Source organism: Nymphaea colorata, chromosome 7 (genome assembly GCF_008831285.2).
Source record: "Nymphaea colorata isolate Beijing-Zhang1983 chromosome 7, ASM883128v2, whole genome shotgun sequence".
Classification (NCBI taxonomy): domain Eukaryota; kingdom Viridiplantae; phylum Streptophyta; class Magnoliopsida; order Nymphaeales; family Nymphaeaceae; genus Nymphaea; species Nymphaea colorata.
In genome coordinates this window covers 11,755,943-11,779,728 of record NC_045144.1, presented here as the reverse complement: position 1 = coordinate 11,779,728, position 23,786 = coordinate 11,755,943, and the positions used below count along the sequence as shown (strand labels likewise).

At 40.2% G+C, this 23,786-nt stretch overlaps 1 protein-coding gene across 2 annotated transcripts in view; it reads left to right on the top strand.

The window, feature by feature from the left end:
• The first annotated feature begins 9,554 nt into the window (after positions 1 to 9,554).
• The window catches only part of LOC116257523 (plastidic glucose transporter 4-like), a 33,561-nt gene continuing 19,329 nt past the window's right edge, over positions 9,555 to 23,786 (top strand). Inside the window, exons 1-6 of one of the 2 annotated variants that reach the window (XM_031634361.2) lie at positions 9,555 to 10,138; positions 21,397 to 21,511; positions 22,172 to 22,239; positions 22,448 to 22,580; positions 22,670 to 22,769; positions 22,860 to 22,972. In XM_031634361.2, the coding sequence (XP_031490221.1) occupies positions 9,883 to 10,138; positions 21,397 to 21,511; positions 22,172 to 22,239; positions 22,448 to 22,580; positions 22,670 to 22,769; positions 22,860 to 22,972 (785 nt within the window). In that variant the 5' untranslated portion in view covers positions 9,555 to 9,882. The remainder of the gene's footprint in view (positions 10,139 to 21,396; positions 21,512 to 22,171; positions 22,240 to 22,447; positions 22,581 to 22,669; positions 22,770 to 22,859; positions 22,973 to 23,786) is intronic. The other variant, XM_031634360.2, reaches the window with a different exon arrangement.

Genomic DNA, 23,786 nt, shown 5'->3' with positions numbered 1-23,786 from the left:
TGTTTTCGAAAAGGCGTTCAAGTGATCTGCGCCCACTTCAACGAGGCAAAGGCTTGCGGCTTATTAGCGAGAGTTTGTCGCGCCGCATGGTCCGAAGGAGTCGGCCCGTGACAGTTGGTATCAGAGCCCAGATTCTGCTTAATCTGGGAAAGCGATGGGAAAGTCAGTGTAGAGCGTCACGCCGGCTTGCTGCTATTAAGGAGGACGCCATAACATCACAATACAATCTGCGAGGTGCTAAAGGCAAGGAGTTGACCCGCCCTGAGGAGGCGAGCCCGGCCCATGACCAGAGAGACCTGGAAGAGATGGTGAACCGGTTGGTCGCATATGTGGCCACCCATGAGGAAGCCCTCGGCTCTGCTGCCGAGACCTTTGAGGGATTCAAGGAGGAAATGAAGTTGATGCGGAACAGATGGCCGAGTCAGTGGCCATGAACCAATCACTCTCTGACTTGATGAAGACCATGCAAGATGTAGTCGCTGGACTTCGGGCTTCAAACCAGAGATTGCTACGTACTAATTCAGCCAGTAGTAGCCAAGAGAGGACAAGTAGGGTCGACGTTCAACGTCCGGCGAAGTACAGTGGTAGCCGGGATGCGAGGGCGATCGATAACTTTCTATTCCAAGTTGACTACTACCTGGACCTACAGAACATAGTAGAGGAGAACTTGAAGATCAAGACAACAGCGATGTTGTTAGAGGGAGATGCTGTGGCTTGGTGGAGGCGGAAGATGTTGGACATTGAGAATGGGGACTGCACAATCAGGACCTTTGACGACTTTTGCAAGCAGTTGAAGGGATACTTCATGCCCATGGATGCTGAAAGGCATGCTTATCGGTTGGTTGCGAACCTTAAGCAGACAGATGCCTTGAGAGATTACATCATGGCGTACCAAAAGGTCATGCTGGACGTGCCTATGATGCTAGAAAAAGACAAACTTCACTGGTTCATCATAGAGCTCCAATCTTGGGCCCAAGCCGACGTGGAGAGATCGAATCGAAAAACTTTGGAGCAAGCATATGTGGCAGCTGAGCGCTTGGCCGATACCCAACGCAAAAGTTACACTGATACCTTTAAGTCTACGAAGAAGTCCGACCACGACGGTAAGAGGGAGGAACGGCGAGACAGCAGAAATGAATCGTCGTCCCAGAAGCCAGTCGAGAGAAAACTCTTCTTTCGCAAGGACTACACTGGGCCACCAAGAGAAGTGACTTGCTGGGTTTACGGAGGAAAGCATCAGGCGTGTGTCTGCCTGAAACGTGTGAGACCTATCGAGCAGGCCAACGCCGCGAGGGCCACCGAATGCGAGACCAAAGAATGACAGACACGAATGGGTGCCGCCTAGACGATCAATGTTGTCCAAAGTCGCGCAGTGTCTAGTAGTATGGTGAACAAGGATCTAATGTACTTAGATATCACTCTGAATGGAATGTGTACTGCTGCAATGGTAGACTTTGGGGTAACGCATAACTTCATCTCAAGAGAGGAGGCAGAGCGAGTGGGATTGAAGCCTGTGTCGTAGCAGAGGACCCTCAAAACGGTGAACTCTGAAGCCAGATCCATCCTAGGAGAAGCGAAGGGTGTAACGGTTCAGATTGAAGGTTGGACGAGAGTCACCAACTTCTCCGTAGTATCCCTGGACGATTTCAAGATGATTCTTGGGATGGAGTTCCTTAGAGGTTAGACTGCAATGATGTTGCCGAAGTTCAACACATTGATGTTAATGGGTGCGGACCAGTCCCATACAGTGCATTGCCACTTCGCCAGAGGCAAGTCCCAGCCGACGTTGTCGGCAATGCAACTAAAGAAGGGCATGCATCATGGGAAACAAACATTCCTCGTGGCAGTACGTCTACAAGAAGATGACCCTCAGTCGATAGTCATTCCCCTAGGGCTAGCCCCTGTCCTGAAGCAGTTCGAGGAAGTGATGCCCCCTGAGCTGCCCAAACGTTTACCTCCCAGGCATGAAGTTGATCACGAGATTGACTTGGTTTCCAAAGCCAAGCCACCAGCAATGGCCCCCTACAGAATGGGACCGACCGAACTGAAGGAGCTGCGAAAGCAGCTTGATGACATGCTTGAGTGAGGGATCATCTGTCCCTCTAAGGCACCATTCGGAGCCCCTGTATTGTTCTAGATGAAACACAATGGCTCCAAGAGACTCTGTGTGGATTACCTCGCTTTGAACAAGGTGACGGTAAAAAACAAGTATCCACTGCCTTTGATTACGGACTTGTTTGACCAATTGGGCAAGGCGAGGATCTTTTCGAAGTTGGACCTTCGTTCTGGCTACTGGCAGGTCAAGATTGTAGAAAGTGATGAACCAAAGACCACTTGCGTCACCGGCTATGGAGTGTATGAGTTCTTAGTCATGCCATTCGGGTTGACGAACGCCCCTGCGACTTTCTCGACTCTCATGAACAAGTTTTTCTACCCCTACTTTGACAAGTTTGTGGTAGTCTACCTTGATGACATTGTGGTCTTTAGCAGCGACATCGAGGAGCACGTCAGTCACTTGAGAACGGTGTTCCAGGTACTCAAAGAAAATGATCTCTATGTGAAGAAGGAGAAGTGTCTCTTTGGCCAACGAGAGATCAGTTTCCTTGGCCATATTGTAGGGGATGATCAGCTGCGAATGGATCCAGAGAAAGTGAAGGCTATTCAAGATTGGAAGCCGCCCTCAAATGTGTCTGAATTGCGGTCCTTTCTTGGGTTAGCTAATTACTATCGGCGGTTCATCACGGGGTATTCCTTGATTGCGGCGCCCCTCACTGACTTGCTCAAAAAGAACATATTTTGGATTTGGACTCAGTCTGCCCAAGATGCCTTTGAAAATCTGCCCAAGATGCGTTTGAAGGCCTGAAGCATGCCCTTTTATAAGAGCTCGTTCTCAGATTGTCAGATCATTCAAAACTCTTTGAAGTGCACACAGACGCCTCAGATTTTGCCATTGGTGGGGTACTAATGCAGGATGGTCATTCGATTGCCTATGAGAGTCGGAAGTTGAAGGACCTTGAGAAGCGGTACATAGTGCATGAATGGGAGATGATCGCCATTGTGCATTGCTTGCGCATATGGAGGCACTATCTACTGGGGGCAGAGTTTGTTGTCAAGACAGATAATGTCGTCACCAGCAACTTCAAGACCCAGAAGAAGTTAACTCCGAAGCAGGCTCGTTGGTAGGAATTCTTGGCGGAGTTCGATTTCGCTTTGGAGTACAAGGTTGGTAAGACCAACGTGGTAGCGGACGCATTGAGTCAGAATGCAGAACTTGCAGCCTCTCGAGTGGGGACCTCCGAAGCCCAATTGGAGGGTGCGCTCCTCGAGCGGGTTCGTGAAGGGATGCGGCAAGACTCAGCGGCCCAACACTTGGTTGCCTTGGCTGAAGCGGGGAAGACTTGAAGATTCTGGCTACGAGATGGGTTGCACCTCACCAAGGGCGGATGTGTTTTCGTGCCAAAGTGGGGCAATCTCCGGCGGGAGCTAACAAGAGAGTGCCATGATACGCTTTGGGCTGACCATCCAGGCCAGGAGCGGACTCTGGCTCTTCTTGAACGTGGATACTATTGGCCTCAGATGCACGACTATTTGGAGGTATATGTCAAGACTTGCCTCATCTGCCAGTAGGACAAGGGGACTAATCAGAAGCTTGCCGGCCTGCTTGAGCCTCTTTCTATTCTGAAGCGTCTGTGTGAGAGCATCTCCATGGACTTTATTGTGAGTCTACCCAGAGTTGATGGCTACAACTCTATCTTTGTTGTTGTAGACAAGTTTTTTAAGTATGTCACGTTCATCCCAACTACGAAGGAGAGCCCAGCGGAGAAAACGGTGGAGATGTTTGTGAAGAACATTGTGAAGTACTGGGGCGTGCCGAAGAGTATTGTGAGTGATCGTGATGCTCGCTTCACAGATAAGTTTTGGCATGAAGTGTTTCGGTTGCTTGACTCAGATTTGTTGTTTTCCACAAGCTTCCACCCGTAGACTGATGGCCAGACCGAACGCATCAATGCCTTGTTGGAACAGTACCTACGCCACTTTGTCAGTGCCAACCAGAAAAACTAGGTAAAGCTACTCGATATGACCCAATTCTGTTATAACCTGCAGAAGAGTGAGTCTTCAGGCCACAGCCCCTTCGAAGTAGCCACAGGACAGCAACTGTTGATGCCTCATACTATTGCTGCCCAAGAGAAGGGAAGACCCAGCTTTGCCTACCAGTTCGTCAGGGACTAGCAGGAACAAACGGAGATAGCTAAGGCGTTCTTGCACAAGGCCGCCAAGAAGATGAAGAAATGGGCTGACAAGAATCGGAGGGAGACCTGCTGAGTTTCGAGTGCAAGACCAAGTTCTCGTCAAACTTTATCCAGACCATTTGGGTATCTTCCGAGGACAACACCGAGCACTGATTCAAAAGTATGAAGGGCCATTTACTGTGGTCAAGAGGATTGGGAAGCTGGCATACAAGTTAGATCTGCCGTCATACTTCAAGGTGCATTCAGTGTTTCACGTCTGCAACCTCAAGCCCTTCTATGCCGATGCTGAAGACCCGGAGAGAAGCCAGTCGTGGCGAGAACCAATCTTGCAACGAGCTCATTCGACCCGGAGGGCCACCGACCGACAGTTAGACCAGATCCTTCGACACAAAGTTATCTACCTTGGTGGACCGAAGCGATACTTGGTCAAGTGGGTAGACGAAGACCAGCCAACGTGAGAGTATGTCTTCCGTTTGAAGTGAAGTCATCCAGAAGAAGTCGGGGTCTACCATGAAGTTGCTAGTGTCGAGGACGGTACTTGATTTGAAGGGGGGAGCCTGTTGCCAAGTGTCGTGTCTGTATAGTTGTCCTTTGCTTTTGCTGTATTTGCTTTGTTTATATTGAGTCTTGGTGTAAGCTTGAATGTTCACCTGTGTCGGAGCACCCTCCCAAAACGGCCCTAAGTGTAAGATTGAGATTCTTTGTTTTGGATGATTGTCATGAGAATTCTGTAAGCGGCTTCGGCTATCCTTTGTAAGTAAAATGTAAAAGTTTACTTGCTTTCCCTCGTGATGTACTCAACTGTTTAAGTAAATATATTGCGAGTTTTCTTTCAACACTCTTTGTGCATTTTGTGTCTTTGTTTTTGAAAAGGCGTTCAAGTGATCTGTGCCCACTTGAACGAGGCGAAGACTTGTGGCTTACTGGCGAGAGTTTGCCGCGCCGCACGGTCCGGAGGAGTTAGCCCATGACACTAAGTGTCATCTAGTAAACTCGTAGAACAACAATAGTTAATAGCATGAGACATCTTCTATTTATGGAAAACATTTTTGTCATCTTTGTGTGTATGTTTTCTTTCCTTTCATTCTTTCTCCTTCATTTACGCGCTGTTTGGTTGGAAGAAAAATGATGAAAGGAAAGAGAGGGAAAGAGAATGAGAAAATAATGGAATGGAAAGTAAAGAAAAGGAAAAAGGTGATTATAAAAATTGTTTGGATAGAAAGGAAAGGAAAGACTAAAATCATGATTGTTTACACTGTATAAAGTAAAAGAAATGATATAATTTATAATACTTTACAATAATACCCCTCACATTTAAAATGTTTAAAAAATTGAGAGGTTTTCCTTCTACTGGAGTCCCGGTCTTGTGTTCAACGAAGAGTCCATGCTCCATGCCCTTGAGAGAGTGTCATAGGGTTGGGTTTGACCCAAACCTATCCTCGAGTCGGATTGGACACCAGAGAGAGAGAGAGAGAGAGAGATTAGGACCATTTCACATGAGATGTTTAAATATAGACCACTAAAAGTTAAAAGTAGTCAAATGTCCCAGAAAGTAAGATATATCTAATTGCTATTTTAATACTTCAGTTCAAGAGGATTAGGACCTAACAAGAAACTAATTTTTCCCCAATTTTCCACATTAGTACCCAGGACCTTTCATTTCTGAAATGACTGATGTTTTATACCATTCAGAGATCAATATCAGGTTTCCAGAGATGAATTCTACAGTATGTCACATGAACATGGCTAACAAGCCATGCAACCGAGCCCGCGAGCAACCCCCCCACCCCAAAACAAAAAACCCATGTTAAAGCAGTCTGGCACAAATGCAGGCACATTTTGTGGTTCACATAGTCAAATGAGGGTGTAAGACAAGGGATCACTTGTCCCCTCCATTTTGGCATCTGCATCTCCACAGATGCGCTGGTGGTAGGTGTAACACCTCACGTTTCTTCTGCACCTTAATTCACAAAGAGCAGGAATCCTCAACCAATAGAAAACTTATAAAAGAACAGCAACAACAACTATTTTTATAATGGGAACACAGGCAAAAAGATGGAAAATCTCACCCTATTTAGTTAGTAAACTTCAAACCCGTGAGTATTACTAAAAGAAATTAAAACAAAATAAAACAGGGAGAAAACCAAACCCAAAAGAAAAAAAAAAGAACATAACTCGCCGTACTACATTATTTTGCTCTAGTGGAGAAGACGCATAGCTTATGTGAACCCCATGCCAAAAGCTCCACACATACATAGCACCCACAAAAGCAACAAGGGGGAAGACGAGAAGGGGCTGCCTCAAGAGAGAGAGAGAGAGAGAGAGAGAGAGAGAGAGAGATAGGAAGAGCTCTCACGCAGTACTCTGACGCAACACAGGAACAAGGGGGAAGACGAGGAGAACGTGAAGACGTTGATGAAAGTGGTATTGTGGGTAGAAAAGAGAAGCTCTTTCCTTTCCTTTTCAATCTCTCCAATTTGGGAGGGATTTAATTTACACTAGATTGTCCTTTTCTTTTTCTTCCCTCCTTTCATTTCCCTCCTAATTAATCAACCAAACAAATGATTGATGTATCAATCCCTCCCTTTCCCTCAGCAGTTAGTTCTCATCTAAGCAAAATAAACATTAATTCTTTCCTTTCTCTCCTCCTTGGATAGCCATTCAGGGAGATGTCAATTTATCATATTCAAACCTGGTGTATCCTTGATGATATCTGCTTTTTCAAATATTTAAATTCAGATATGAACAAACAAAAATCATATCTGAATCTGAATCCAAAATTTATATTTCACATCCAAATCCGATCCAAATCTGAGTTTTGAACAAAATCTACCTTATTTTCAAAATGTAAGAGCATTGGATGTATGATATTTATTTAAAATTAAATCCAATGTAAACCTGAATCCAACTCTGATTGGATATTTTTGTAGATCTGAATCTGGATCCGATCGGATGTCATTTTTTTAAATGCAAATCTGATCCGATTTCTTAATCAAATGTTAATTCTTTTTATATATAATTTTTCGGAATGGTTTTATCAGATATTAGTTTGATCCAAATTAGCTAATTGACATCCACAGCCATCCAAACACAAGTATCTCTTTTCTTTCCCTCAGTCTCTTTCTATCCACACAAGTTGTTAAACGTTTCCTGGAAATAATCCAGTCTCCTAGCTTATCCCCCTTAATTAACCTTTTTGGATGAGTTCATCCATCAATGGGCCGTCTTTCACATCTTAACCTATCTGGTTGGTGAAATTAATGACATGTATCATATCCAACGACCAAAAAATTTGTACGAAAATAATTTTTTCCATTTATAATGAACTTTTATAGGTCAGAAAATGTAGACGGAGTCTTGTCTATAAATACTGGAACACAATATTATAACTGCTCTAGAACATCATCAACAACATGCTTAAAAAGGCCAACATCCATAATCCTGATCATTTCTTGCTGCATTAGCAAATGAAACATGTACTTCACAACTTCATGAAATGAAAAATTATGCCCAAGAAGATGCCCATATCTTGAGAACTCTTTGGTGATAAAGAAGTGGAAGTAATTCTAGACGATGGCTTTTTGCATTTTACAACAATAAAAAATGCCAATACAACAGATAAAGTGGCTCCCATGTACCTCAATGCTTTTTTAGGACGATGGAACAAGTCTGTAATGAGACCTTCATATTTGATTCCTTATCATGCAGCGCAACTAAAAAAAAAAAGGAATAGTTTATAGTTAGCAATTTACGGTTCAAAGAAGTACGAGAAATGCCAAAGAAAATTCCTATGGAGTCGAGAAATGCTAAATGCCTACATAATTGCGTTAATCGTGATATTATCAGCCATTAAAAGCTGACTATTTATTAGTTTTTTTTTTTTTTGTTCTTTTTAATAAGTGAGGCATGAAACATTCGGAGATATGTCGTTCGAATGCGGCCAACAGCTAGCTGGCTGATTATGAGGGTTAACATGCTACTTCAAAGTAAAATTTATAAAAGAATGGCTTTCACCTAAGACTTCCGACAACACTATCATCATCTTGATACTTAAGAATAATGACGATTGAGTGGGGGTTCTAACTACCATTTTAGCTATATGAAAAGCGTTCTTCATTATCCTAATCATAGAGGATAAAAATTATCTTAGAGAAAAATGCGTGCACATGATATTAGTTGCTACAACAATTGCATCACCTTGGCCCAAAACAATCTCATATTCTTCAAAGAACATAGAAGTACCAAACTTTGTTCAGTAGAAATTTTCTGTCAACCAATGGTCACCAGCCTATAGTCACAAGTTCCAATAGGATGCGTTAATAATATTCATCTCCTAGTCTGATTGTTGGTTGTCACAAATTTTCAATACGATGCGAAAAGTTTCATCGATGTGGAACCGTAACGCGTCGTAAAACTGGACACTTTTTTCGACGTCTGGTGCAGATGTGATGTCGGTAGAGGTTCAACTTCAACGACAAAGTAGCTCCACGTGTTGATGAAGGCTTTTTTTAATCGACGTCCTCTGCGCTAAATGTTGGTTAAAATTCATACTTGCTACAAAACGTCTGTAAAAAGTCTACTTTCACAGACGTTCTATTTTTTTATGCAATATTTTTTTTTATAATAATTGTTAATAAGGCATTATATGTAATATAATGAGAAGACCATGGGACATTATATGGGCTTTCTGGTGGTGTTCCTCTATGTTTCGATGTCGTCTTTTGCTGTAGTAATGTATTACTCCTCTTTGTTCATTATATAGGAAAGTTTAAAAACTGACCACCAAAATGAAGTGGTTTCCCAGCGATTCCATTCATATCGGCCGATCCAGGGCCACCAATTCAAGTAACGTCGATTCAGATGGAACTTCGTACTCCATTTTGAGTTAAAAGTAGAATCAAATAAAAGACCTCACATTTGAATAATAATGAGAAGCAAAGAAAGTGAACTTAAATAATTGAATTTTGAACAAAGTCTTAAATCTGATTATATATAAAAATTTAAATGCGATTTTTGTAATCGTTAATTTGAAATTAAATACGATTTCAAGTAAAAACTGAGCTATATTCGGACAGTCAGATACGGTTATAACTGTATCCTATTGCCGAGGTGACGACTATATCCGATCTGACGACGTCCCAATCGACAGCCACGATCCACAAATCCACAAGTTGGTTGCTTTCGAGATCCACACTCTCTCCAGTCTCCATGATAGATTTGATTCGGATCTCAGATCCAATCGTACCGCATCCGTTTATCGTAGGTGAGTTTCCACTTGCCACCCTGCCAGCAAGGAAACGTTTGTCAAAACTGACAAGATCGTATCGCACATAATCTGGCAGCTCGTGGATCTCTCTCGCGCTCTCTGTAGTTCTCGGTTTCTGCTTATTGTGGGAGGAAGAAGGGCGGTTGCTGCCGTTCTCCGCCAATGCTCCGGCGCTCGCTTGGTCCGCCAGAGAGAGGATAGAAGGGAGAGACTTAATAGCATCGTTACGGTTTCTGTTGGTCGCCGTCTCGGCTTTTTAGATTCCTCGGTTTTCATTCCCTCCCATTTCTTAATAGTCTCCGGTCTTCGTCAATTTTGTTCAAGAGTATCCTTTGTCTTATTCGACGAAGTCGTCTCTAGCGAACAATGCAGGCGGTTGCGGGGATCTCCACGAGAGTAAGCCTCTTCTCAGAATTTAACGATCATAGGAAAGTGGGGTCCTGTTTGAATAAGTTTGGGGCTGAGAAGAGATTGAGGCGCCTTCGCGTGATCAATGTGGGAAGACGTCCCTGTCTGAGATCTATGCCAGCCGTTGATTCCGCAAACATGGGGCTCGGTTTGTCTCGTGGGAGCGTTCTCCGATTGAGCGCCAAGTGGAAACCCGTCCGCGCACAGGCTTCAGGTTCGTTTCGGTTCCATCTCCGACCTCGTATGGAGCTCTGCTTGCTCTTTAAGCTTTTTTATGAATTTAGATTCTGTTTAGTTTACGGTTTTCAGTTGGAAGAGGTTATTGTTTATCTAAATTGGAAGGAATGTGAGTTGATCGGACGCTTGGAATAAAATTCTTGTTTTTTATGGAACCTTATGTTGGTACTTATGTTATCGCTATTGATACTGAAGTTGAAAAAATTATAGCCTCTGTTCGCCTTTACTGGCTCTTTCAAACTTTGGATCGAACGGATGGTTTTGAACCTTGCCTTATTCCTTGTATAATGACAATGGGTTCCTTCGAGAAGTTGGGAAGTTGAATAGAGAGACAAGAAGAAGATTAGTGTCTCCAATCTACTCAGAGTGTTGCTATTTTTTGCTTTTTGAGGATTCAAATCAAATTTAACATAGTACAATTCACACGTAATTTATTTTCTTTTGTATGAAAAGAATGTTTGTGACAACGCAAAGGATACATAGATTAGTTTACTTTCTTCGGGATTAAAAGCATATTTGGCACAGCATAATTGATACATAGGTTAAGGGGGCAAACTGAAAATGCTTCTCCCCTAGGTGGGTTGGGATGCACCCACTTGCCCAGACAGTACTACCAGTTTTCAGCACAACATAGTACTTCAATCTGACTTGACAAGCAAGGTAAATAAAGAGAACCCCGTGCCCTTGCAATTTTTCAAGCGATGAAAGCCTTAACCAGGCTAGTGGCAGCCACATGGCAGTCCAAGCTTAAGCTAATCCACTTGATTGGACCACTGAATAGTTGAGGTAAGGTACACTGTCTTCTGGCAGCCTTGGTGAAATCATAGGCTTTTAGAGTTCTGTAGAGTGATATATAAGTTCGACAGCACCTAATAGGTCGTAGGCTGAAACTAAGTGAATCCTCCAACATAGCAGTTTTTAACAGGCAATTGTTAGATCCCAACATTAGAATCGAAGCAGGTCTTCAGTAGCTGAAACAGAATGAAGATCAGTAGAATCAATGGTACTTGTATGAGTTCACAACATCTTACGATGGAGAAATTTCAACAGTCCAAAAGGAAGTAGCTTCCGATGCCAAGCAGTGTTGTAAAGTGCATACTGCATACTGTGACCTGTATCAGTTGGGCTAATAAATATGCTGTATCGTAAATTTATCTTTTTAATGTAAAAAAATAATAAAATAATAAAAAAGAGAAAAAAGTTAAGAAATATCAAAAAATTATGTTCTCCATAAAGAAACATGCCACACATAAATATATGACTATGACAAGCTGAGCATGATTAACATCTATGCTCCAGCTTGAGGGGGAGTGTTGAATAGTATTTATGTTAGGTGGTTCTTTGGAATATTAAATGGTTACGAGCAGCTGTTTATTAATATTTGTTCTATTTTTGGACCTATTGTGTAATTGTTCAGTTTTACCCTATTTCTCTTTTAATAAGAGATAATATTTGTTTTGTTTTTGGACCTATCGTGTAATTGTTCAGTTTTACCCTATTTCTCTTTTAATAAGAGACTAGGGCAGATTAATGTTACGAAATTCACTGCTGTTTCTCTCTCATACCTGCGACCAGCATAACAAGCATGTTACATGACAACCATGTGCCTTTGAGCCTTTGGATAGAAGCTTTTCATACCTCAGTTCATGATATAAATCTCCTACCTATGTGGGAACATGAATCTCCTTTTATAACTTTTTTTGGAGAACATCCATCTTATGACGAACTATGTTTTTTTGGTTGTGCCTGTTATGTGCATATTGATTCGTCATTGCTAAACAAATTTCAGGATAAGGCTGCGAAATGTGAGTTTATGGGATATGTTGATGAATACAAAGGTTACATATGTTGTGATCCGGTCATCAGGCTTATCAACTATCAAGATCTCTAGAAATGTTCTCTTTGATGAGAATGATTTTGAAATGGGTGCATCTGAGAAGTTCTCTTTTAAAACAGAAATGTATGATCCATGGATGAGTGTTTTGATCTTTTTGTCGGTATAGGAGAACACATAAGATTCGTGATTCCTTCAATGATTACATAGATCAGGATGACAACCAATCAAATGCATTGCCACATTAAATAGAACGCTTCTCTGGACAGGCATACACTAGGAGAGACATGAATACAAGGCAGGCGAATACAGAGGTTACAATTAGTGATTCTGTTCAGAGATAAGCATGGGCCAAACACCCTATTCAACGATGGGTGAGTTATGATACTTTTTCTCTTGACTTCCAGCTATTCGTGTCTCAACTCATAAAGCAGAGGGAGTGCACTTGCTTTAATCAAGCTGCTCAATCCCACTATTGGATTGAGGCAATAAATGATGAAATAGAAGCTCTTCATGAGTGTGGCACTTGGGAAGAGTTCCACGACTGGAAGGGAAGAATGTTGTTTGCTCTAAATGGGTCTATAAAATAGAGTATAAACCCGACAGCAGTATTGACAAGTATAAGACTTGTCTTGTGGCTCGGAGACTCAAATAGCAGGATGATGAAGACTATGATAGAACTTTCAACCCAATGGTGAAGATGGCTACCATTTGTATGATCATACCTTTGGCAGTCGATCAGGGATGAAAACATAGTCAGATGGATGTTAAGATGCCTTCGTACATGAGATTTAAAAGAGAAAGTCTATATGGAACAACCCCTTGGATATGTTGAAAAGGATCCTAAAGCTTGGGTATGGAAATTGACAAAGTCCTTGTATGGATTAAAACTGACATTCCATTCTTGGTTTGAGAGTTTCTCCCAACAAGTTCAGAGTTATGGGTTTAGAACCTTAGAAGGTGCTCTCTAGATCATTCCTTTTTTGTTTATCAGAAGGTACATGTTATTATTATCCTTCTTATATATGTGGATTATATAGTAATCATTGGAAGTTCTGATGACCATGCACGTAAAGTTAAGTAGTTGTTAATGAACACTTTCAAAACGAAGGATCGAGAAGACTTCAGGTATTTTCTTGGTGTGGAAGTTGACAGGCAAGGGGACATATTGACTCTTGTACAACAAAAATACACTCTGGACCTCTTAGAGAAAACGGAAATGTTAAATTGTAAACCGGTTAGTATGGCTAGTGTATTGCATCAAAGGTTGAATTATGAAGATGGAGAGCTTTGTACCGATCCTACACGATGTTGAAATATGGTAGGCATGTGATAGTATCTGACTTTCACTAGACTTGATGTTGTTTAGGCTGTCAATCAGGTCTCTCAGTTTATGCATGCTCCAAGGGAGAGTTGATAGAAATCTAGTACCAATATCTGAAACCAGAAAACAACACTCACGCAGGAAGATAGAGAGAGAGAGAATGAAAACAAGAATTAGCTAAGGAGAAGAAGCCGTGACCATGATGGTCTGCCCAGGCCCTATTTATAATTTCAATTTCAGAATTCAAAGAGTCTCCAATCGTAGAATCCTAGGAGACTCTTCACATAGTACCAACGTAGAATCATAAGAGACTCTTCACATATTACAATGACATTAACTACTTCAATACATTATACAAGAACGTAGAATCCTAAGAGACTTCACATATTACAAGGACTTTGAACATCGTGAGAATGTGCTGGATTTTAACACCCTCCCTCAAGCTCTGCATGGTTTTGAACCATGAACAGCTTGCTCTTCAAAAACCAGAAATGATACTTTGTTAATCCTTTAGTAAATATGTCAGTAGCTTGTTCATTAGTTCCAACAAAGACTGGTTCTATCTCCTTATTCTCCACCTTCTGCCTGATAAAATGCTGGTAAATCTCAATGTGTCTTGTTCGGCCATGTTGTATAGGATTGAAAGCAATGTTGATGGCGCTTTGGTTGTCACACATTAGTACTGAACTTTTAATTTTTTCTCCTATATCTTCTAGCAAGTGTCGAATCCAAGTCACTTCTGCCATCCCTGCAGCCATACATCTGTATTCAGCTTCTGTGCTTGATCTTGCAACTGCTCTTTGTTTTCTACTACTCCAAGATACCAAATTTTTGCCTATAAAGATGCAAAAACCAGAGATAAATCTTCTTTCGTCTGGATCTCCAGCCCAATCAGCGTCAGTATATGTGATTAATTCATGATCACCAGCTTCATTTCCACTTTTACAATACACTAATCCATCTCCAATAGTTCCCTTGAGATACCTTAGTATCCTTTTAACTGCATTCATATATATGTCCCTTGGTGCATGCATAAATTGAGACACTTGATTTACCGCATAGGTAATATCAGGTCTGGTAAATGTTAAATATTGCAAGGCACCAACAATGCTGCGATATTTGGTGGGGTCTTCATATGTTTCCCCATCATTTATACTCATTCTTTGGTTCAGAACACTCGGTGTTTCAGCAGGCTTACAATCTTTCATGCATGTTCTGTCCAATAGGTCAAGAGTATATTTTTGTTGTGTCAAGGTAAGATGATCTCCTTGCCTATCAATTTCAACCCCAAGAAAATATCGCAGGCTTCCAAGGTCTTTCATCTTAAAGTTTCTTATTAACAAACCCTTTATCTCATCAAAGTGTTTTTCTGAGCTCCCTATAATGATGATGTCGTCAACATATATAAGGAGGAGGGTAATAACATTTTCTTTCTTGAAAATGAAAAGGGAATGGTCGAGAGGACTGTTTTGAAATCCGCATTCCCTAATTTTGTTTGAAAAACTATCAAACCATGACCGCGATGCTTGCTTAAGTCCATACAGAGATTTTTTTAGTTTGCAAACCCATTCGCTAGAGTCCTTTTCAACAAAGTCAAGAGGTTGCTCCATGAAAACTTCTTCCTCCAAGTCACCATGAAGGAAGACATTCTTAACGTCTAATTGATTTAGCTTCCACCCATATTTAACAGCAAGGGATATAATTATGCGAATGGTTCCCATTTTGATTATGGGACTGAACGTCTCATCATAATCATGCCCAAACTGTTGAGTAAACCCTTTTGCTACTAACCTTGCTTTGTGTCTTTCTATGCTGCCGTCAGGTTTGTATTTGATTTTGTATACTCACTTGGAGCCCACTATGTTCTTTCCGTGTGGTCTTGGAACGATCTCCCATGTTCCACATTCATGCAAGGCATCCATTTCTTCTCTCATAGCCTTTCTCCAATAATGTGATTTAGATGCTTGATCAAATGAAGTAGGTTCTTTTTCCTTGCTAACTTTTGCCATGAATAACTGAAAGTCAAGTGATAAAGAATCATAGTTAACCCACCTGTGAATAGGATGGCGAATGCGTTGGGATCTTCTAAGGTGGGGCATGTTGTCTTCTTCATTGTGAGCATCTTTGTCCCTTAGTCGTCGACTGTAGGTGAGACCCGAAAACCGATGTGAATTGTTACTCTATTCTTCATTATTGCTTTCGTGATGGCTTGATGATTGTGTTGGACTCTCTTGATTTTCACTTTGGGCCACATCCGACGACTCTATTAATCTCTCTTGATCTTCACCCTGAGACACATCGTTTTTTGAAACAGGATCTGCATTGAATAACTGTGTAAGATTCAAGAGTCATAGGCATTTCATTAGTGTCATCAAAACTATGTTCATCAAAAATAACATTTGTTGAAGTCTTGATGCGTTTAGTTGTTGGGTCATAGCATCGAAAACCTTTATATTCATCAACATATCCAACGAATATACATTGAATAGCTTTGTCTTAAAACTTGTTCCTCAAGGCAACATCAATGTGAACATAGCATACACAGCCAAAAACCTTCAATTTCTTATAATCAGGTTGTTCGCCTAAGAGTGTGAAATATGGCGATTTAGACATCAAGAGTGTCATGGGCAAACAATTTATTATGTATACAACTGTATGAAAGGCTTCAGTCCATAAGGAAATGGGCACATTAGTATCATGCATCATGCTCATGGCGCTTTCAACTATATGTCGATGTTTTCGCTCAACTACACCATTTTGTTGTGGTGTATAAGGGCAGGAGATTTGTCTAGTTATCCCTTTTTCACGTAGAAATTCAATAAAATCAAGTGAGAAATATTCTCCCCCACCATCACATTGAAAATGCACCACATTGTATGAAAATTTGGTTTGAATCATGACATAGAAGTTCTGAAATATGTGGAGTACTTCTGATTTGTGTTTCATGAAGTAAATTCACGTGAAACGTGAGTAAGAGTCAATGAATAAGACATAATATCGTGAACCAGACATGGAATCAATAGGGGCTGGCCCCCAAACATTAGAAAAAATAATTTCAAAAGGTTTGGAAGCCGTTTGATTTATATTATGGAAAGGTAAAACATGACTCTTACAAAGTTCACAACTTGAACATTTTTTGATACTTGGAGTAAGAGGTAAACTTGATCTTGGAATGAGACTATCTGTGACAAGTTTTTCAATAAAATGTCGGCCACAGTGTCCCAACCGATTATGCCATAGATCATGCTCCAAAAATTGGTTAGAGCCCCTTACTTTTGATTGGAAATGGCCAGAACTTGGAGCTGGTGACGCATTATGAGAAAGAGAAAATGTCTTCAATCCTATACCAAAGGTGGACGAATCCTTAGGTAGACATTCCTTGAGGACATACATATTCCCTTGACGCTCCCCTTTAGCGAACATTTTCTTCGTTTGGAGGTCCTTGATATAGACAGAAGAAGGTGTGAATTCAACAGAAGAGTTTGTATCATCAATGAGTTTAGAAATGGATATGATGTTCTTTTTGATATTGGGAGCAAGAGCAACATTAGACAATGATAGAGAGGAAGATGACAATGGAATATATGCATTTCCAATATGTGTAATGGGATGAGATTTTCCATCACTTGTTATAATGCAATTTCTACCATAATGAGGGGATAAGTTAGTCAATTTACCTGCATTCCCTGTCACATGAGTAGCTGCACCTGAATCCAAGAACCATTCTCTCTGCTCATTTTGCTTTATAGTCATCTTTGAGAATGCGGTCATCAATAGCTGTTGCATATCTTCGCCGGTGGATGTAAGATTTTGTCCTCCTTGTTTGTAATCATGTCTTACCCCTTTGTTTTTATTTTGAGGATTAAACCAGCATTGTGCCTTCATGTGCCCTTTCTTGTTACATTGAAAACAAACTGGTATCCTTCTTGAAGTATTCAATTGAGGCATACCTTGATTATTTGGTGTCGGTAGAATGCCGCGACCACCTTGATTAGAGTTCCTATGGTTCTGACCAAATTTTACATTCATGGCCAACACATTTTGGGAGATCCCTTGATCTGTCCTTTCAATGACTCTTTTCATATTCATTTCGTGTTGGAGAAGTTTACCTTGTAATTCGTTGAAGGAAGGCAGAACATGGAGCACCTCAAGAGCTGTAATAAAAACATGATAATCATGCCCAAGTCCACTTAAAGTTTACTGCACTTTCTCCTTATCAGAAATGTTATTCCCTAAGGCAGCAAGTTGGTCTGCGACAGCCTTAATGCGCCCCAAATAATCCATGATAGATGTTGAACCTTTGTTCAAATTCTGAATTTCTTTCTTTAAGTACATAATCCGAGCTTCTGATATTTGGGAAAAGGTATCAACAAGGGTTTCCCATAATTCTTCTGCAGTACAGTCATCAGAAACTGAAAGTAACACTTGTTGAGATAGCGTAGATAAAATATATGCAACAAGACTTTGGTCACGTCTCATCCACACAACATGTTCAGGGTTGCTAATTTCTTGAACAACAATGACCTCTCGTGCCTCATTCTTTATTTCCTGCAGAACAGATATTGGTGGAGCCCTTGTTGAACCATCGAGATGTCCAAAGAGGCCTTGACTTCTTATAAAAGGCATGATCTGTCTTTTTCAGATTAGATAATTCTCATGGTTGACTTTTTCGGTGATAAGGTGAGGAAGAAAATTTGAGGACATACCAGAATGCGAAAGGTTTTCCATGACAGCAGAAAAGAAGGGTATACAGGTAGAAGATGAGAGGGAAAGAAGACACGATATAATAAGATGTATCCTTAGGTAAGCAAGAAGAAAAAGGAACAAGAATTACGCAAGAGAAAAGTAAATTCAGGATAGAGATAAGATGAGAAAAGAGTTCTAACCAGATCAAACTTGTTTGGGCATTTTGTTAGGTAGAGATAACGTAACCTGGCGCTCTGAAACCATGATAGAAATCTAGCACCAATATCTGAAGCCAGAAAACAGCACTCACGCAGGAAGATAGAGAGAGAGTGAATGAAAACAAGAAGAAGCTGAGGGGAAGAAGCCGTGACCAGGATGGTCTGCCCAGGCCCTATTTATAATTTCAATTTTAGAATTCGAAGAGTCTCCAATTGTAGAATCCTAGGAGACTCTTCACATAGTACAATGACATTAAATACCTCAACACATTCTACAAGAACGTAGAATCCTAAGAGACTCTTCACATATTACAATGACATTAACTACCTCAACACATTCTACAAGAACGTAGAATCCTAAGAGACTTCACATATTACAAGGACTTTGAACATCGTGAGAATGTGCTGGATTTTAACAAGAGTCACATGGAGGTTGTGAAGCATATTTTGCGTTGTTTAAAGGGAACCATAGGTAATGGACTTATCTATTAGAAGAGTTAGTGTTTAGATCAAAGCCATTAATTTCTTACCTATACAAATGTGAATTGGGCTGGAGATCCAGATGAGAGAGGATCTATATCTGGTTATTGTTTTTTCATTGGAAGTAATTTAGTATCCTGGAGTAGTAGGAAGCAAAAAGCAGTTGCACGCTCAAGTACAGAGGTAGAGTATAGGTCAATGGCGGCAGAGAGCAGAAGTAACTTGGATTAGAGATCTATTGAGTGATTTAGGAGAAGCCATAGCATGGTCTATAGTCCTATGTGACAGCCAAAGTGCAAAAAAGTATTGCCTTTGATCCCATTCAACACAGCAGAACAAAACACATTAAAATTGATCAACATTTTATTCGTCAGAAGGTTGAACTATAGGAGATAGAACCCCATCATGTAAAAACGGAAGATCAAACAACAGATTTGTTGACAAAAGGACTGACAGGGCGACAATTCTGGTTATTGAAGAGCAAGTTGTACATGCTCAAAGACCATGTACAACTTGAGGGAGGGTGTTAAAATAGATGTGTTTGGATCTGGGTCAGATAAAAAACACACGTTCTTTTATCCCATCACTTATTAATAGCATATGTTGTAATTTCCTTTGTTGTGTTATTTCCTTGCTACTAATGTAAGTTCAGGGACTGGCAGAGGCATGCACTAAGTTTTCAGCCTCTCGTCCATCATGTGTTCTTCTGTTCCTTACTCTCTATTTTCTGCACAATCTGAACGTGTTGAAAACAAAGTGTGGCTCATACCAGATTTTTAACGAACTCCTGAAGGCTGATAGTGTTGAAAAGTGGGGAAGAGAGGGCCTTCTTGAACCCAAAACAAAAGGTGGTCTCAAGTACCCTTTTCTTTCTGTCAAACACTATTGTATGACATGGGGATTGTGTTCTAAGATACATGCAATATGGGGCCGATGCTCCCTCTTATGGATCCTATTGATTTTTCCCAGTAGATACAAATGTATATCTTATTTTATGCCTCTATTTTGTACGATATGTACAACACTGATTCTCAGCCTAATGTTTTAATAGTTGGAAGTCTTTGTATTCTGCATGCCTTGTAGTACAAATTGCTTTTTCAAGTTTTATTCAATTACAGTTTCAAGGAATAAGCTACTAATAATATTAGAAAGATAGAAGCGAGATGGTTAGGAACTTAGGAACCATGTTACTTAATATTTTCAAAATATTGCACGTCTAGTTAGGAAGAGTGCAGTTTGAGTTTCTTGTTATTTTAAAAAACAGTAATAGTAAATTTGAAATTCTTAGAGCCTTTCTTACTCCCCCAGAAGAATGTTGAGAAGAAATTTTTGAAATACTGTTGGTTATTGTAAATTTCATGTGGGTACTCCTGTGCATTTTATGTATAGCACAAGCCTTGTGGTTTGGAGTATTTAGGGACTAGGTGCAAAGAAAGATAGAGAGAGAGAGAGATTTACTTCTTGATATCCTCATACTCCGCTTCAATTTTATTGTTCATCTCTAAGTTGTCACCAGCTATTGACTTCCTTAACTTTGTTACTGCTGAGACTCTTGGACGCACCTCTGCAGGTATCTTATTAACATACTCATTCAAGCACTTCTTAATACCGTGGATGGCAGTACCAGCACAGTCTTTACTCGATCAAATTTTTTCTCTTCTGGTCTTCCAGTGCATGCATCTCTACTTTCTTGACCATTTTCTGGATTTCATCTTCATAAAGAACTGTAGATGACCTCATGGTTGTAAGAAATTCAAGCACCAATATCCAAGTTCTGAAATCAGCATTCACGCAGGAATATATAGAGAGAAAGAGTGAACAAGAAGAAGATGAGGAGAAGAAGCCATGACCAAAATGGTTGGCACGGCCTCTATTTATAATCCCATTTCCAGAATTCTAATAGTCTCCAATCGTAGAATCCTAGGAGATTTCACAAGCTACAAGGACATTAATTGCATCATAAAATCCTAGGAGGCTTCACATATTACAAGGAAATTAACTACAACATAGAATCCTAAGAGACTCTTCACATGTAACAAGGACATTAAATATCTTAACACATTTTACAAGGATGTGGAATCCTAAGAGACTCCTCTTCAACGTGCTGGTGAAGGATTTATAGTTTAACAATGGTCACAGCCTTCTCCTTCCAGTAGCCTTATCCATTGAATAGACTGAAACATAACTGTATGGCACCTTCTTCCCTTAGCCTCATCCAGTTCAAACACTGTTGAAAATTCATCAATAGTTGAATTCTCCCGGGATAAGTTTACTAGATGAAGCCTATCCAAAGGGGTTACTGCAATCAAACACCCCCTCCATGGCACCTTCTTCCCTTTTCCATGTGCACCTTTAGGGCTAATGAGAATGTGTAACCACCTTTAGGGCATAGGCTGTGCAGACTGTCGAGACCCCAAGAATCACAGAAGGTGCTTTTTCTCTCATGATGTTTTCTATTTTTTCCTATACTTGAACAGCTATATAAAAGGTCTTTTACTAACAAGAAAAATTTAAATTACCATAGAGGCACATCGAAACTTCGACAAGTTAAAAGGAAAAAGTAAGCATTATAAAAGTGGGGTACTGTTAAACTGGAAAATGAACATCTATACATATGTCAGAATGTCCCATTTGATTTGAAGGTGGTACAATTTGTGCAGAGTAAAAATCAAAATGTTTGTTAATCTTGTCAGATGAAGATCTGGAAGTTGATAGTTCCTACAGTCGCCAGACAAGATCTTCAGGAACAGTTCTGCCATATGTTGGTGTTGCCTGCTTGGGTGCCATTCTGTTTGGGTACCATCTTGGGTATGTTGTTATTGAATTGCAAATGACATTTAATATGGGCATCTTATTCTCAAAAAGTAAATGTTTCATGATAGTTTTGTCCATTTCTTCTTTGGCCACTTCCAAGTTCCTATATGCTAAGCCCATTGTCACACAATGAAAGTTGTTGAAGTAATATCGGGCAAAACAAAAAAAAAAAGCCAAATATCATGATATATTGGAAAATCATGCCAAAAAATATTTCTCCTGATATTATCTCGATATGTTCCCTCCTCTTGGAAAGCATTTTTAATGTATTGTAAGATTTTCTTTTTGCCATTTTAAAAACTATTTTGAATCTTTAACAATGTTTCTGTAAGAAGAGAAGAAAACTAATAGCTTCATAAAGTTTTTGATTATTCTTTATACACACAACACACACACACACACACATATATATATAGGTATGTATGTATGTATATATTCTTTGATTCTTATGAGAAAAACAAAATTCTGATAAATACCCAAGGAAAACCTCTCCAACTAATACTGAAGAATTGATATTTGCGACATTTGTTACACACCCTATTGCCTTTCTTTGTTCAGTGTGGTAGTCCATTTTGATTGGGCTGTAGGGAATCCAGTAATATTATTTAAATTGTTGCAAATGATCCTCTCTCTTGCTTCTTATTTGTTTGACAGTGTGGTAAATGGGGCATTGGGCTACCTTGCAAAGGACCTTGGAATTTCTGAAAATGCTGTATTACAAGGTAGAATTTGAAAATGTTTGTCATAGGTGCAAGTATATTCAGTGTGTATGATAAGGGAAGATAATTGGGAATATCCTTCATCCCATTTGTGAAAATATGAACCTAAGACTTTCCTTCTGCATTATTTTCTGTTTTTCAATGATATATCTATTCGGCTTTAGACATACAATCTGCTTTTCTTGTCCTCTACATAACGGATGCTTGTCAGGGTGGGTTGTCAGTGCAACCCTTGCAGGTGCTACACTGGGTTCATTTACTGCTGGTACATTGGCTGACAAGCTTGGTAGGACAAAAACATTTATGTTAGATGCAATACCACTCGCTATTGGTGCATTTTTATGGTCTGTGCTGACCTTACATTTCTTTTCTTCTTGCTTTGAGGTTGTACTTCATGCTGATGACGATGTAATTTCTGGGAAATTTGTTGTAGTGCAACTGCACAGAGTGTAAATACAATGATAGTTGGACGTTTGCTTGCTGGCCTGGGAATTGGAATATCATCTGCTCTTGTGCCACTTTACATATCTGAGGTGACTTAGTTTTTTAGAACTGTTTCTGGTTTCTTTTCCCCTCCATTTCTGATTTCAGAATTTTTAGTTACATGGTATTTGTTTTTCCAGATATCACCAACTGAGATTCGGGGGACCCTTGGTTCAGTCAACCAGTTGTTTATCTGTGTGGGAATCCTTGTTGCTTTAATTGCTGGCTTACCTTTAGCTGGGAACCCTATATGGTACTTTGGTTATGTCATTCTTTTCCTTCACATAATTGTTGTAGGCATTCAGTTGCTTGTCTCTTTCTCTCATTTCTTTTAGACATCCAGTTGCCCAATTGTTTATCAGGCAACTGCACCTGATACTTCAGGACACAGGCACAGACCGTGAGTAGGGCCATAGCTGTCTTGGGTCTGGTTAACGCATGTTGTTTGCTCTTTTGGGTCCAATTTTTGACTGTTATCTTTAACAGAGTCCAATGTCTTCTATGTTTTGTGAACCTTTGAAAACTTTGCACCGTGCTTTTTGCTTGATCATGTGTTCTCATTTTCTGAGCCTTTTATTATTATTATTTCAGATAGTTTCCTCCATGTTTATAAGCATTGTTTGGTTCTTTTTCTCCATTTTGAGTTATTAAAATGTATCCTCCTGTCAACAATAGACATTCAAGAATTATGGTCTAATAGGAGTATGTTCAACTTCTCATGTTCCACCTATGCCACAAGGACATGTCTATTAGGCTGGGATGCGGCTGTATTGTGGTAGAAAAGAGTCAAATGCATTGAAGCCAGTTAGCCTCAGCATAACAAATTCTCAAGTTATGTTGTGTGTCCAACTAGGTCAGCAGTGAGTCGGACATGGTAAAAAAGGCCATGCATACATTGTGTCTTTTTTTCTGCAGAAAAACTGATTTGGTCAACAATGCCTGAGTCTACTTTTATCCGAGTACAACAAGAATGAAAAGAGGAAGGGTTTAGAGCAGAATCATCCCCTAAATTGTAGCTATATTCCACCTTTCTAAAATTTTTAAGAAAAGCATTGTGATCCTCCCTA